We start from the raw sequence: 13168 nt of genomic DNA, 5'->3' as shown, positions 1-13168 counted from the left end.
TGTGTGTGTGTGTGTGTGTGTGTGTGTGTGTGTGTGTGTGTGTGTGTTACCCACTGTGGATAAAAGAGGACACCAGATTCCATGGAACTGGAGTTACACATGCTTGTTACAGCTGCCATGTGGGTATGGGTCCTTTGAAAGAACAAGCAGTGCCTTGACCACTGAGCCATCACTCCAGCCCCATAATCATGCTTTGATCAAATGCATCCCCAGCTCTCCTCTCTGACCCGTCCCTCATTTCTTCTTTGCAGTTCTCTTCACATTCTTCTTTTCCCACTCTGTACACCTGAGAACAGAAGGGAAAAAGAGCCGGAAAACATACATAACCAAGTATTGCTTTCTTGACACTGGTCTACTGTGCACAGGCCAGAGAATGGCTTCCTGTGTTCAGCCAGAGTGAACTGAGCAGCTCATGGTGGATATCAATACCATAAAAGCTCTTTCAAAATAATATATAAGTGTCATTATTAGCTTTACAGTGTTGTGGCACTGGGGACCCAGCCCAGGGTCTCACCTCTGCATGGTACACAAGTGAGCTATGTTATTGCTTTGGATTACACTAAAAGGGCTTAACACGTTTAACTACAGGACGCAGAGTTCTAATATGAAATGAAGAAGGCTGTAAAATAATGGCACATGATAGGGGAGTTTGTGCATGTCTGGAGGCTTCATTACATCCTCCTTGGCTTTTCCTTAAAGGCAGTAGGAATCCTGGGAAGTGCCTTAAGCAGAAAAAAGATGTGGTCACATTAGTGTCTAAAGATTGCCCTGGTAGCAGATTAAAAAGGTTGGATTGAAAATAGGGAACTCTGAACTGCAGAAGCTGCTGGCTTAGGTTACAGTGTCAGACTCCTGCAGAGAAATCAATGCTTACCAGGCTCGGCTTAGAGAGTAAAATGCACAGATTTAGTATATTGTGTTGGAGAGATCATTTTATTTTTTAAAAAAGAAATTGTGTGTGTGTGTGTGTGTGTGTGTGTGTGTGATGTTTGTATGAGTGCATGCTAGAGGTCTATGTTGTATGTCTTCCTGTATTGCTCTCTACCTTGTTTTTAAAGCTTTGTTCTATTTGTGTGTGTGTGTCAGAGAGAGTGTTTATAAGCTCACATGAATAGCTGAATGAAACCTGTTTACTAGATCAATATACATAATATATGAGCACACAATGGGGGGTTTTAAAACAAGGATTTCATTTTTAGGCTTAATAGTTTTTTATACTTAACCAGTTACTGATGGCATTTTCTGTGACCTCCCCATTGTCAGACAGTATCATTTTAATGATGGGCTGTTTTCGGTTTGCAGGCAGGACATGATTGGAGCAATCACTGTGTGCATCATTTGTGTGCTGCTAATGGTTTCTTCAAAGAACCCTGTGCCTACATGTTTTCACCCTGTGCCCACATGATTGCTTGCTTCTTTAATTTTTTTTTTCCCTGTGGTAAGGCAGCCCTAGAAGTTTCATTTCTAAGTCAATGCATAGGCATCATTCTGCTTCTAGAATGGCTTTGTTAATTTACACCATTAGTCTGTGATTGCCACTGCTAATTTATTGGCCGTGGATGCTTTTTGAGCATTTCAAACTCTTTTAAAACACACTTTGTTTCATGATAAACTATCCTATTATTTTGCTAGAATTTTCTTTGCAGTGAATTTAAACTGATCCTTCATGTCTACAGTGAAGTTTTCTCCAAATTAGCATTTTCCCCTTTAAGAAAACTTCTTACCCATGGTTAGAAGTCTTATTGTTTCTTCATTAATTCTTTTCATGAAGCACGCTATTCTGAACTAGCTCACTATTCTGTGAAGTGATATTGAAAGCTGCCCCACTATCAACACAAATTAGATCTTGGGGAATACTGAAGCTTGTGAGCTTCAGGTACCGACTTCTGAGGGTCCTCATGGGGAACCTGGGGGGGTTAACTGAGATAGCACACTTCCAAGACCCAGCCTTCTGCAGTCGCTCACAGGCCTGGAAACTTCCCTGCCCTGCTCTCAGGCATGTTTCAGGCCAGTGCTATTCTGCTGTCACAGGAGAAATGTGCTGTTACTGGCCTGCAGGATGGAGAGGATCTATTGCTGGCCTGCTTCCTGAGTCTCCTAGCTTGCACTCGTCTCTCTTGATTTCTAGATTGTATGGGACAATGACATCATCAATGAATGCTGGGGAGTCTTTGGACTTCAGCATTTTTACTGTCTTACAGGGATAGAGGAACTGACTCTGAGAGGGCAGAGTCAGCCACAGAGAAGGACCCGGCAGGCCTGGCTAGCCCAGGGGATGAGCTCTTCAAGGAATCTGTGAGCCTGGATTCTAAGATTGTTGCCATCATGACTATGGAAACTAGTGAGGCTGAGTATTAGAGAGGCAAGAGAAGATGTGGGAAGCGGGAAAAGTTGCTTGTGGTACTTTTCGAACCATTAGCCAGAAGTCAACTTTGTTTGCTGTGCTCTGGAAAACAAACCGTTAACATGGACATCAGGATTTCCCTAGGAAAGCTAAACCCCCAGCAATGCATAAAGAGGTACAAGAGTCAAACTCCCTGTGAGAAGTGAGCATCTTGCTCATCAGCTCTAAAAGGAAACATCTAGTTGTAACCGTGTGTGCTTTCGTCTGGACCACTGCTTCCCAGCTGCGTTGACTTCTGGCTTGTTTCAGGTAGCTTTAGGACCCTGGGCTGGTGTCTAAGCTTGCTGCTGCTGTTGTCGCCCCCAAGCAGTGCAGCGGTGACACTTTTCCCGTCTCACGGCATTGCCAGTAGAGTTCAGTGAGGTGGTGTATTCAGAGGGCCAGTTTTCTGCACTAGGAGGAGTCCAGAGGCTATTAGCCTTTGGTATTCATATTCTGAATGAGGAACATACTTGATTTGTTTGGGGGAACTTTAAAAAATTGGGGAAGTGTCAGAGAAAAAAAAGAGACCAATTCAGGACTACGAGGCTAAGGGTATAGCTTTAAAGTTAGGGTAATGCTCAGGGAGGAGGAAGTTGATGTGCATTCGGGAAAGAAACGCTGGCAACATGGAAAACAACAGTCACCGACTCTCTTCCCCTACAGACAATGTGTACTTTATCCTTCTAGATCAAAAAAATGATGAAAAAAAACCCAACACCATCCCAAGGTTAATGAGTGGTGCTCACATTCTGAGGAGGGGCTTACGTTTAATGCCATCTACACTCAGTACTGGGCAGTTGTCAGGATGGACGCTAGAGATTTGGTGGAAGGGATTTAAGGAGCTTCAGGCTAATATTTTAATATAAGTTTAGTGAAGTAAGACTTTTGGCTTGTAGCAGAGGGGGAATAAATGGGACTCTTACATGAGGCATATCTGCCTCCTTGTTTCCCCCAAGCAGGGACATGTCAGGTAGGTTTTCTTTATATTCATCAAAGATGGCCCAGAGCTAAAACTTGAAGAGTTCTACCACAGAGAGATCAGCAAATCAAGGCTTACATCCCAGATCAGGCCCACTACAAGTCAGGGGCTGGAGCGGTGGCTCAGAGCTTGAGAGCACTTGCTGCTCTCCGAGAGGACCTGTGTTTGGTTGACAACATCCATCCTGTGCAGTTTCCAAATGAGCTTCTCCAAATTAGGGTTCTGAAGATTCCTGTGAAGGTTCATCTTCTTCAAATATGGGGTCTCAGATCAACGTCCAGCAGTTTGGATGGTCAGTTTTGAGGTTGTGACCAAGGCACCTAAGAGAAAGTGAACAGAGCGGTTGATCTTGACTAGTCAAGTCTTCTTAACGCATCTGTCATTTCCCAAAAGCCCATGAACTGGTAACAAAGTGGCCAGTGTACGAGCCTGTGAGTCATCGTCTTCATATTCTGTCCATATCATGGTGATCCCCATTCTCTCCACTTGGAGAAGTTTGGCAATGTCTGCTGACAGTTTTGGTTGTTGGCTGGGGGGAGGGAGGATGCCACCATGACATTTAACAGATGGAGACCAGAGGTGCTAGGAAGCATCTTACATGGCACAGACTTCCCTGTTACTAAATATAAATAAATAAATAAAACAAGCAATCTACACCCAACAAGCAGAGGCAGGAAGATTGTCCAGGAGTTTGAGGCCATTGAGGGCTATGTGGTGAGGACCCCTCAACCCAGCACATCGACATTAGGATAGCTCAGTCTCAACATGAAATTTCTCCGAAACCAAATTCTCTGCTAATAATGTATTTATCATTACCTACTAACTGATAACAGGCAGTGAATCCACCCAGGTGAATGTCAAATTCTCAGAACAGAGTGAGGGCAGCAGTTGAAAATGAAAGTTCAACTTTTCAGTAGGACCCACGCATCGAATCGTATTTCATCTTCAGTGTGTGCCTCTGGAACTCAAGATTGCAAACTGACATGTTGTGTCAAGTAGCACGGCATGGCCCTTGTGGGAAATCTCCCATCCCAGAGTCTCAGCGCTACCGAAGAATTTTCTTTGTATGAAATTTATAAGTGTGTTTTTAATTTATTCGTATATTTATTTATTGGTGGGGTATAGCTTACACCAAGGGGTCAGAGGAAACCTTTCAGGGCTCTGTTCTCTTCTTACCCCATGCTGCTCCAAGTGGTCAAAGCTCGCATCAAGGTCCTCCACTCCATGAGCCAACCTGCCAGCAGCAACCCTTCTTGGAAAATTCACGTTGTCAGTCCCAGGTGTAAAGAAAGCACTACACCGTCTGAGAGAACATTACAAATAACTCAAGGCATTTGCCTGAAATTAAAAAGTAGGAGTGTGGGGTGTACACAGGAGGGTGAATGTACAATGGCCTCGTCACAGTTGATTAGCAGCCTTTGTCTCATCTCTAGGACTCTGTGTAGTTAAGGGTTATTATGAATGCGCCTGGGCCACACTTGGAGCCACTGGTGGGTGATGGATGTAGAACAGAGGAACGATCTGGAATGGCTTCACCCTGTTGCCATTCTGTTCTGTTTAGTTGCAGATTGGATGTTTGCAGGGTGAAATTCATCATCCACATCTGCTCTCTTATGTCACAGACAGACTGTTCTCACTACCTGAATGACAAATTCATCTTAACCCCTTTCACAGTTATTTTACAGCTAGGCTGCACTGACTTTCTTTTTCTTTCTTTCTTTTTTTTTAATATTTTATTTAAAAACAAAACAAAACAAAAAACTGTGTATGTATGTTTCTCTGTGTTGGGTATATGCAAATGGTGCAATTCCTAAGGAGGCCAGAAGGGGGCGACAAATACAGTGGCGCTGGCATTATAGGCTGTTGTGAACCACCCAATGTGGATGCCGGGAACTGAACTTGGTTCTCTGCAAGAGCAGCAAGTGCTCTTAACCTCTGAGACGTTTCTCCAGCCCCCACGTATGACTTATAGAACTTTGTTCATGTTGTTATATTGCTATAATATTGAACTTTTGTGCCTCGGTGTTTAATAAAACAAAGAGAGAGGCACACAGTGAGAAACAAAAGCTCCCTAAACTTCATACAGATGGATCAAAGATGGCACTCATTAGACATGCTGGAAAAAGAGGGATCTCTGGCTTGCATGCATCAGTCTTTGGAAGGGAGCCAGGCAAAACCTGGTCCAACTGAGAAGAAAATGAACAGATCTCCAAAAGTTAAAAATGCTCTCATTAAAAAAAAGTGGGTCTGAAAAGTGGAGACATACTTAGGGAATTGAAAATATCCCTCTTACTGGAAGTATCTTTTCTTGCAGCGGGAGTATTTTTATTTTTATTTTTACATGCCCTCTAGAATGTTCAATTTCTGAGCCCATTTCAAAGGCATGTGCAAAAAAACAGGTTTCCAATAATAGAAAGACAGTAAGAAACCTTTTCCACACGCTTGATTTGAACAAGCGAGTGACAGTCATTGCCGCTGAAATTACAGTCCTTGGGTACAATTTTATGGAGCCAATTGACTCATCTGCTCTTCAGACACATGCGGGATGTTGATAGGACTTTCTGCCAACAGTTCAGAATACTAATCTTTACCGGTGGTGGCTCCCCACCCCGAGGAGAACTTTTGTGCACAAATCTTACCTGTCGCTTTAACTTGTCTTCTTCTTATGGTTATTTAGTACTTTATTAGACTGTGATTTAATGGCCAGAAAGAGAGGGTGCAGAGGTGGAGTCAGAGGAGGACTGGAGAGGAGTGTAGATAACAGCTATTCGGTTGATATTGTGCTATAAACATTCTTACATTGATCATTTCGTAATCAAACATTTTGTTTTGACTCGGGACCTCAGTACGTATTCCTGTTGGCCTGGAACTCCCTAAGTGGACCAGGCTGGCCTGGAGTTCACAGAGATCTGCCTGCCTCTGCCTCCCCATGACTGGGATCAAACGTGTATGTTAGCGTGTCTGGCAGCATTCTACTTTTGAGGTGGTTGTGGATGTACCTTCAGTTGTAGATTTATATCACACAAAGATCCTTTCCTATTGCCTAGTTTCCCGGGTAATAAACTCCTCCCCCAATACAGAAAAAAAATATAAAGAAGCAGCTGACATTGATACAATCAAAATACAGAACGATCCCTTACTACCAGAACCCCATGGAGCCCATGAAAGCCCACCAACTTCCCTTCACCTCCTGTCCCTTCCCTCCAACAACAACTACCACTGCTCCCTAGCTCTATAGTTTTGTGTTGAGAATGTGGGCTGCGATGTAGAAACAGCTGTCTGGTAGGATATTTGCCTAGCGTGCATGAGGTCTTGGGTTCCAGCTGAGTGTGAAGTGTCAGTATGACTTGTGTCTCTCTCCCTCTGTGTGTCTCTCTCCCTCCCTCTCTCTCTCTCCCTCTGTGGGTGTGTATAATATATGTACATGTGTGTACTCGTGTGCATGTCTGAAGCCAGAGGGTGAAGGTGGCTGCCCTGACCTGTCTCTGCATCGTGCCCTTGAGGGAGCATCTTCCACAGAACTCGAAGTGGGGGAAGCCACCAGCAATCCTGCTGCCTTCACCCCCAACAGCACTGGGGTTACAGACACCATGATGCCACACCAAAAAGTTTACATGGATGCTGGGGATTCGAACTCAGACCCCCAGTCCTTGCACTAAAAGTGTGAACGTACTCTTGGCCAATGAGGCACCTCCCCAGCCTGCTTTGTTTTGTTATGGAGCCTCATTCTCTGGAGATTCAGCCAAGCTGTTACTCGTAGCAAGAGGCCATTCTTTTCCTAGTTAAGTAGTATTCCGTGTGACTTACACTCATCATTATATATAATAAAAATATTTTAAGAGCTTATAATTTTATTTGTAAATCTGCTTTCAGCTAGTTTTTGTATGGAGTGTTTTAATGCTTAGTTAAGATCATTTGTTCTTTGCTCTCTTCCTCCTTCTCTTCCTGTGCTTTTTCTCTCTCCTCTCTCCCTGTGGATGTCCAATTGCCCTATACCATTTGTTGAAAGGTTGTTTTATTCTACTGAGTTGTTGTTTCAGTTTATTTTCATGTCTTGTATCCCTTGGAAGATTAAAGCTACGCAAGATGAAAGCTGATAGAACTGACTTGCCTTTTATTAATTCTTCTGGGTACTTGAGGAGTAAAAAAATTCTAAGTCTGGGAGGATGAGGGTGGCCCTGTCAGCCAAGCACTAGCTCTCCAAGGGTAATGGCATCACTTCCCTTCCCAGCCTTCGGGAAAACTGTGGTGTGACCATTTTCTCAACATCAGAGGTGTGTTGCTTAGGCAAATTCTTCACATCCTGTGCTCACATGTGTGCTTGTAATCACAGTGTCGGGGAGACAGAGGCAGGCAGACTCCAAGTTCATATCCAGTCTAGCATAAACTGTGAGTTTCAGGCCATCTAGAAACTGTGTCTCAAAGAAAGTGTGTAACACCAAGGATTGCCCTCCAGCCTCCACGTGCACACACACACACAGGCGTGTGCATCTGTACATACATGCATACATTAACAATAAATAACACATACTATTGATTTAAGTAGCATATTAAATTTTATTAAGCCAATAAAACCCCCAAACCTATTCTTGTGAGCTACAGAAAACATTGTTAAACATTCCTTTGTCTTTTTATGATGCATTTTGAGATAATAACGATCATGACACTGAGGTTTTACTCTGTCACTGCTGTAACATGTTACAGACATTTTCCATGGCATTACAAATTTTTTCTAATATTTGGTTCAAGTGAGAGCTACCAATGCTATCCGCTCCTAGACCACACGTGCATTGCAAGCGTGGCGCAATTTGCTATAATACACCGTGTGTCGTGTCTATACTGACGAAGTTTCTAATGCAATGAGGATGCATTTTCTTATATATGTATACCATGCATTACATGTGAGAGACATGTATCGTGTGTCTTAATATGTACCACACTTGTGCGATGCTGTGGCTGCCTTCGTTTTTACTATTTCGAGACAATTCCATACATGTATAGAATGAATCTTGACCATATTTATCCTCATCCTCCACCCACCTTCACGTTCCCTCCTCATTTTTTGTAACCCTCTGAGACCAGTTAGCGATATAAGCTAGACTGTCAACAGGCCTTGCTGGCTCGATCTTGGGCAAGGCTCATGCAGGTGACGACAGCTGCTGCGAGCTCGTGAATGCAGCAGCGATGTCATGTCCAGAGGACAGCACTCACAGCACTCCTTCCATCCTTCAGCTCCTACAGTCTTTCCACCCACCCCCTCTTCCAACATGTCCCTGAGCCCTGTTGGGGCGGGACAAGTGATACAGAGGTCGTCTCTTCGTCTCGGCACTGTGACCACTTAGGCCTGTCGCGTTGTTCTTCACGGCAGAGAAACCCAGCTCTAGGAGTATAACTATAAACTTTTAGAAACGCCTTGACAACTGACCGTTTAGGGAAACAGCAGGATAGGTTTCTTCCTAGAGGCCAGTATGTCTACCTTCATCTAGATGAGCAAAGTGGGCTAAATTACCCATGACAGGAGCATGATAACTTTGCCACTCCTTATTCCTGAAGACGGAATCGTTTCTAACTCTTGTCGTTATGACTAAATAGTTAACATCTTACTATACATCCAGAGGCATCAGACATTCATTAGGTTCTGTCTTCCGACCCGAGCTTCAGAGAAGAGTGTGTTCACCTCCTTATCCCACCTGAAATGAGACAACTAATGGAGGTTAAGTCACTGTGGCAGGTGGAGGGATGGTATACCCCAAGGTTTCAGACAGTAGTAAGGCCAACGTCTTTACCCATCTGCCAGGTACTACCGGATTTTTATTTCTGGAACTTTTCCCTGAAATATAATAGTGATCTATATCAAAACATGGAGAAATCTCCCCTCACGTACTCCCCTGTTTTGATTCCAGTAATTGTCTGAAACATGCAGTTTGCCCATTTCCCCTGGGCTCTTACTTTCCAAAACCAACATCCTATTTCCAGTGTGTGACTATTTCACGGGTGGAAACACCAGAAGGGAAATGTTTAAATGCAGGTGTCAGAAGCAGTCGTGTCTGAGGTGGTTGAACTGTTGATGCATTTCCTTCTAGATTTATCAACGATGCTGGTTAGTGTTCAAGAAAGCTTCAAGCAAGGGCCCAAAGAGACTGGAGAAGTTCTCAGATGAGCGTGCTGCTTACTTCAGGTGTTACCACAAGGTAAGGGCTGGCCGGAGGCTGCAGCTCTCCAGGCCTTGGCTTGGAAGGAGGTCACTTGGACTTGCTGGGAAAACACATCCAAATGATTGACAAAGGTCCTGAGTGTGTGTGTGTGTGTGTGTGTGTGTGTGTGTGTGTATGTGTGTGTTGGAAACAAACATCATAATGGAATATATTTGCTTACTGATTGTTTAAAACATGGTTAATGCAAAACTGTTCCTCTGGTTTCTTGGTCTTTTAAAATGGTTTTTCTTTGCTCTTGAGACTTTCATGCACACACCCAGTGAAACACAGTTATAACTGTTATTTGCTCTAATCGGTGGCATGGGCCTGGGAGAAAGGGGCCTGAAAATGATGAGGACTAACGTTGACAGTCTAGCCAGCTTTTTTTTTTTCAGAGCATCAGACAGCTTATACCCTGAGGGTTAAGAAGAGTTGCATGAGGATGGTTTTCAATCACAAGGACAAAGCCTCGTGGATAAGAGCTGCTGAAGTAAACTCTCTCCCATGCACCGCACCTGGGAGAGGCATGAAAGCACATTCCACGAACAATTCTGTGTTCTGAAGAAACTGAGGTCATGAGACTCTCGGCTTATTTTTTCGGAGTTTTCTCAAAAGCAATCAGGATTCTCACGCAATGCCATTCTTGGACTGCGTCCTGACAATACCCACCCCTATTTCCCTTGTCCAACTCCCCTCACATCATGCATAATGTGACTCGCCACCCCAATTTTACATCTTTTTTCCCCCTTCTAATCTACTAAGTCCATGAAATGGTGCCCATACGGGCATGGTGTGGGACTATCCACTGGGACACAGAAAGTTGGGTCAGGGGGTCATTGCCCTTTAGACTTTTGTGTAAAACTGGTAGAGACTCATCAGTATAGGAACCTGGCTTGGCTGGGGAACTGAAAAGGCTTATCTTATACAGATACTGTGGAAAAGCAGTGGTGAGCCACAGAATCCTCATGTGCTTTCTAAAGCCAGACTCTCTAATCCTATCCTAAATGACTGGAACCCAGTCAGGTGCATCCAATGTGCTGGTTGCATGCCAGTTTGTCCAGAAAACAACACCAAAGGCATGATTTAATGTACTTGCTTGGGAGGCCTTCCCTTCCAAGGAAACTTCAAACACCTAAAGCAGTATTTGCTTCATAATTTGGACAAATAATATAGATTTGATGACTCTACTAAAAGTGTGGCTGTCCTCAGCTTGTCATGGGGACCTCTCTGCACTCCCCTCATCTCCAAGGTTCTTGTGACCTTTGTTGAAAGAATCCGAATGAGTCAGAGAATATTGCAGAAGGAAGACATGGGTTATTACAGAGTAACCCACTCTGAAGGGGTAACGGTAGACAGTGGCAGGAGAGACCAGGCTGATCTACACTGTAGGCAGGATTTATACTATTCCTAAGGCCCCCAGAGGAGTCAGTGTTCCCTGAGGGAATGATTTTCTGTGCAGGGGGTTAGATTGGCAGATGCACATGGACTAACTCTTAAGGGAGAGGACACGGTACACCTTTGCTTTTTGCTATAAAGCCTCTGCTAGACAGCACTCCTCTGATCTTCTTCATTCTGAAGTCATGTCTGTACCCAGGGAAAGAGGTAAGGCAAGCTCCCCTTCCATTGACCATGATAGGATATCTGGTTAATTCCTGGTTTTTTAAGATGTTGACTAAGAGGAGGTGTGGGCGTGTACCCTCACAGACCTTCAAATCTGTCAGTGTGATAACTAGAGATCTCTTCACAACCTCACGCAGCCTCTCTTTTTCCAATTCCACAGATTTCTGTACCGTTTGATCGTTGTGTGTGGCTACCCATGCCCTTCTGTCCTTCCTTGTATGTATAAAGCTCCAAGGAGCTCCAGAAATACTTCATTCTTCACAAACCCTTATTCTGGTCTATCGCATACTGGGTATGGGAGAATGAAAGAGAGCAAGAGAAACAGGCTGTGTTTCTCCAGAAGACATGAGTGAATCTAACAAAAAGAAGAGAAGTAAGGCTGACTTTGTAGGGGCTTTCCCCAATCCGGTCCATCAGCTCATGGTGAAGCCTCTGTGTTTAAAGTGCGTGGGGGCTCCACATACTTCCCACAGCCCCTACTGACACTTCTGGGGACCCAGTGGCTGGACTACCTATTGCTGGATCACTGGAGTGTGCATGACATCATTTCCTTCAGCAAAATCCTTACAGTGGCCTGTCAGCATTTGAGTTCCTGTGACCTGTGACACCTCCTAGGTCAGGATCTCCTCTTACCCTGCTCTAGGGTCCTTGGCTCCTGGAGTCTTCACACATTCCCACGCTTGTGTTTTTCCCTTTTTCCTGGAAGTCTCTTACTCCTCCACACCCACGTGGCTCACTCTTTTAGTTCAGGAATTATTCAAATTCTTCTTAGGTAGTACTTTCACTTAGCCTTTCATTTAGAGTGAGTCCCCTCATGGCTTCCCTTCTGCTCTCCGCTTTCTTCGTTCCCTTAGCAGGTAGACTGTGGATGCTCTCACTTGCTGTTCCCTGGGGTCTCCTTCCTCCACATTAAAACAAGGTCCACCATTAAAACAGGTTCTGGTGTAGGGTGAATAGGAAGAAGAAGCTAACTGGGGTACAGCCCCCCTTTTCCTGATTTAGGTACTTTTGTAAGGCAAAGGGGTACACACGCTCACGCTCACGTTCCCTGGGGTCTCCTTCCCCCACATTAAAACAATGACAGCAGGCTTTGTGTCTCTATTAGTTATTGCTACCTAACACAGAACAGAAAACTTGGTGTTTTTTAAGTATTAAGGGAAAAAAAAATTATCAAAAGGACCATCTGAAACCAGGAAAAGGAAATGCCAGGACTTGGAAATTTTAGGACAGATTTAAAATCTTTGAACCTGCATGGGCTGAAAAGGGGCCCTTGGCAGAGGAAGGGGAGGCTGAGGACATACTCAGTTGCCCTACTTCGGGATTCTACCTGCTGGCTTGTGATTTAATATGTAAATCTTTGGGGAATTTGGTAAGCTGGGTTCTCTTTCATCTGTAATCATCATTAAGCAAAGTTCAAAGCCCTAGCACTGAGGAGGAATTATCTCCATTAAGCCTGCAAGCCCTTGATGGGTTACTGTCGCCCATTCTCTCTTTACTCTTTCAAATCTGATGTGTTTAATATTAATCTCTTGGGGGCATATAAGTAATTCTGAGATGTGCATTTTTTATCTAAATGCTGTGTAATTTATGAATCTTGATAATATCATACCAAGGTTATGAGTAGCATGCTGTGACCAGATTTCACAATCTATTCCAGTATAAATAACGAGATTTCTAAACGACACTGGGAAATGTGTATTGTGCTCTTTGATCAACACAGGCATGGTATGGAGTCTGAGGACACATCCCTTGAGTAGGAAATCTATAGTGTTTGGCAATGTGCACATCGTTGTTGAGAATACTGTCTTTAAGTGACAGTTTTGCGTAGCTGCATCTTGTTTTGAGTTTTAACAAAGAAGTTGACTGCAAAGTTTTAAAACTTAGTGCATGCTTCACTGAGCACAGAGCTAAAGGTGTTAGCTCTCCTGGGCAAAAATGGAAAATATATATATATATATATATATATATATATATATATATATATATATA

At 43.8% G+C, this 13168-nt stretch overlaps 1 protein-coding gene across 1 annotated transcript in view; it reads left to right on the top strand.

Annotated features, from left to right (window-relative positions):
* The window catches only part of Dok5 (docking protein 5), a 144869-nt gene that overhangs the window by 58885 nt on the left and 72816 nt on the right, over positions 1–13168 (top strand). Inside the window, exon 2 of the mRNA XM_055596145.1 lies at positions 9449–9556. Within this exon, the coding sequence (XP_055452120.1) occupies positions 9449–9556 (108 nt within the window). The remainder of the gene's footprint in view (positions 1–9448; positions 9557–13168) is intronic.

This window comes from Psammomys obesus, unplaced genomic scaffold (genome assembly GCF_907164565.1).
Source record: "Psammomys obesus unplaced genomic scaffold, mPsaObe1.curated_primary_1811, whole genome shotgun sequence".
NCBI classification, from domain to species: Eukaryota; Metazoa; Chordata; class Mammalia; order Rodentia; family Muridae; genus Psammomys; species Psammomys obesus.
The sequence above is the reverse complement of the archived record's forward strand: the minus strand, read 5'-3'. Positions and strand labels throughout refer to the sequence as shown.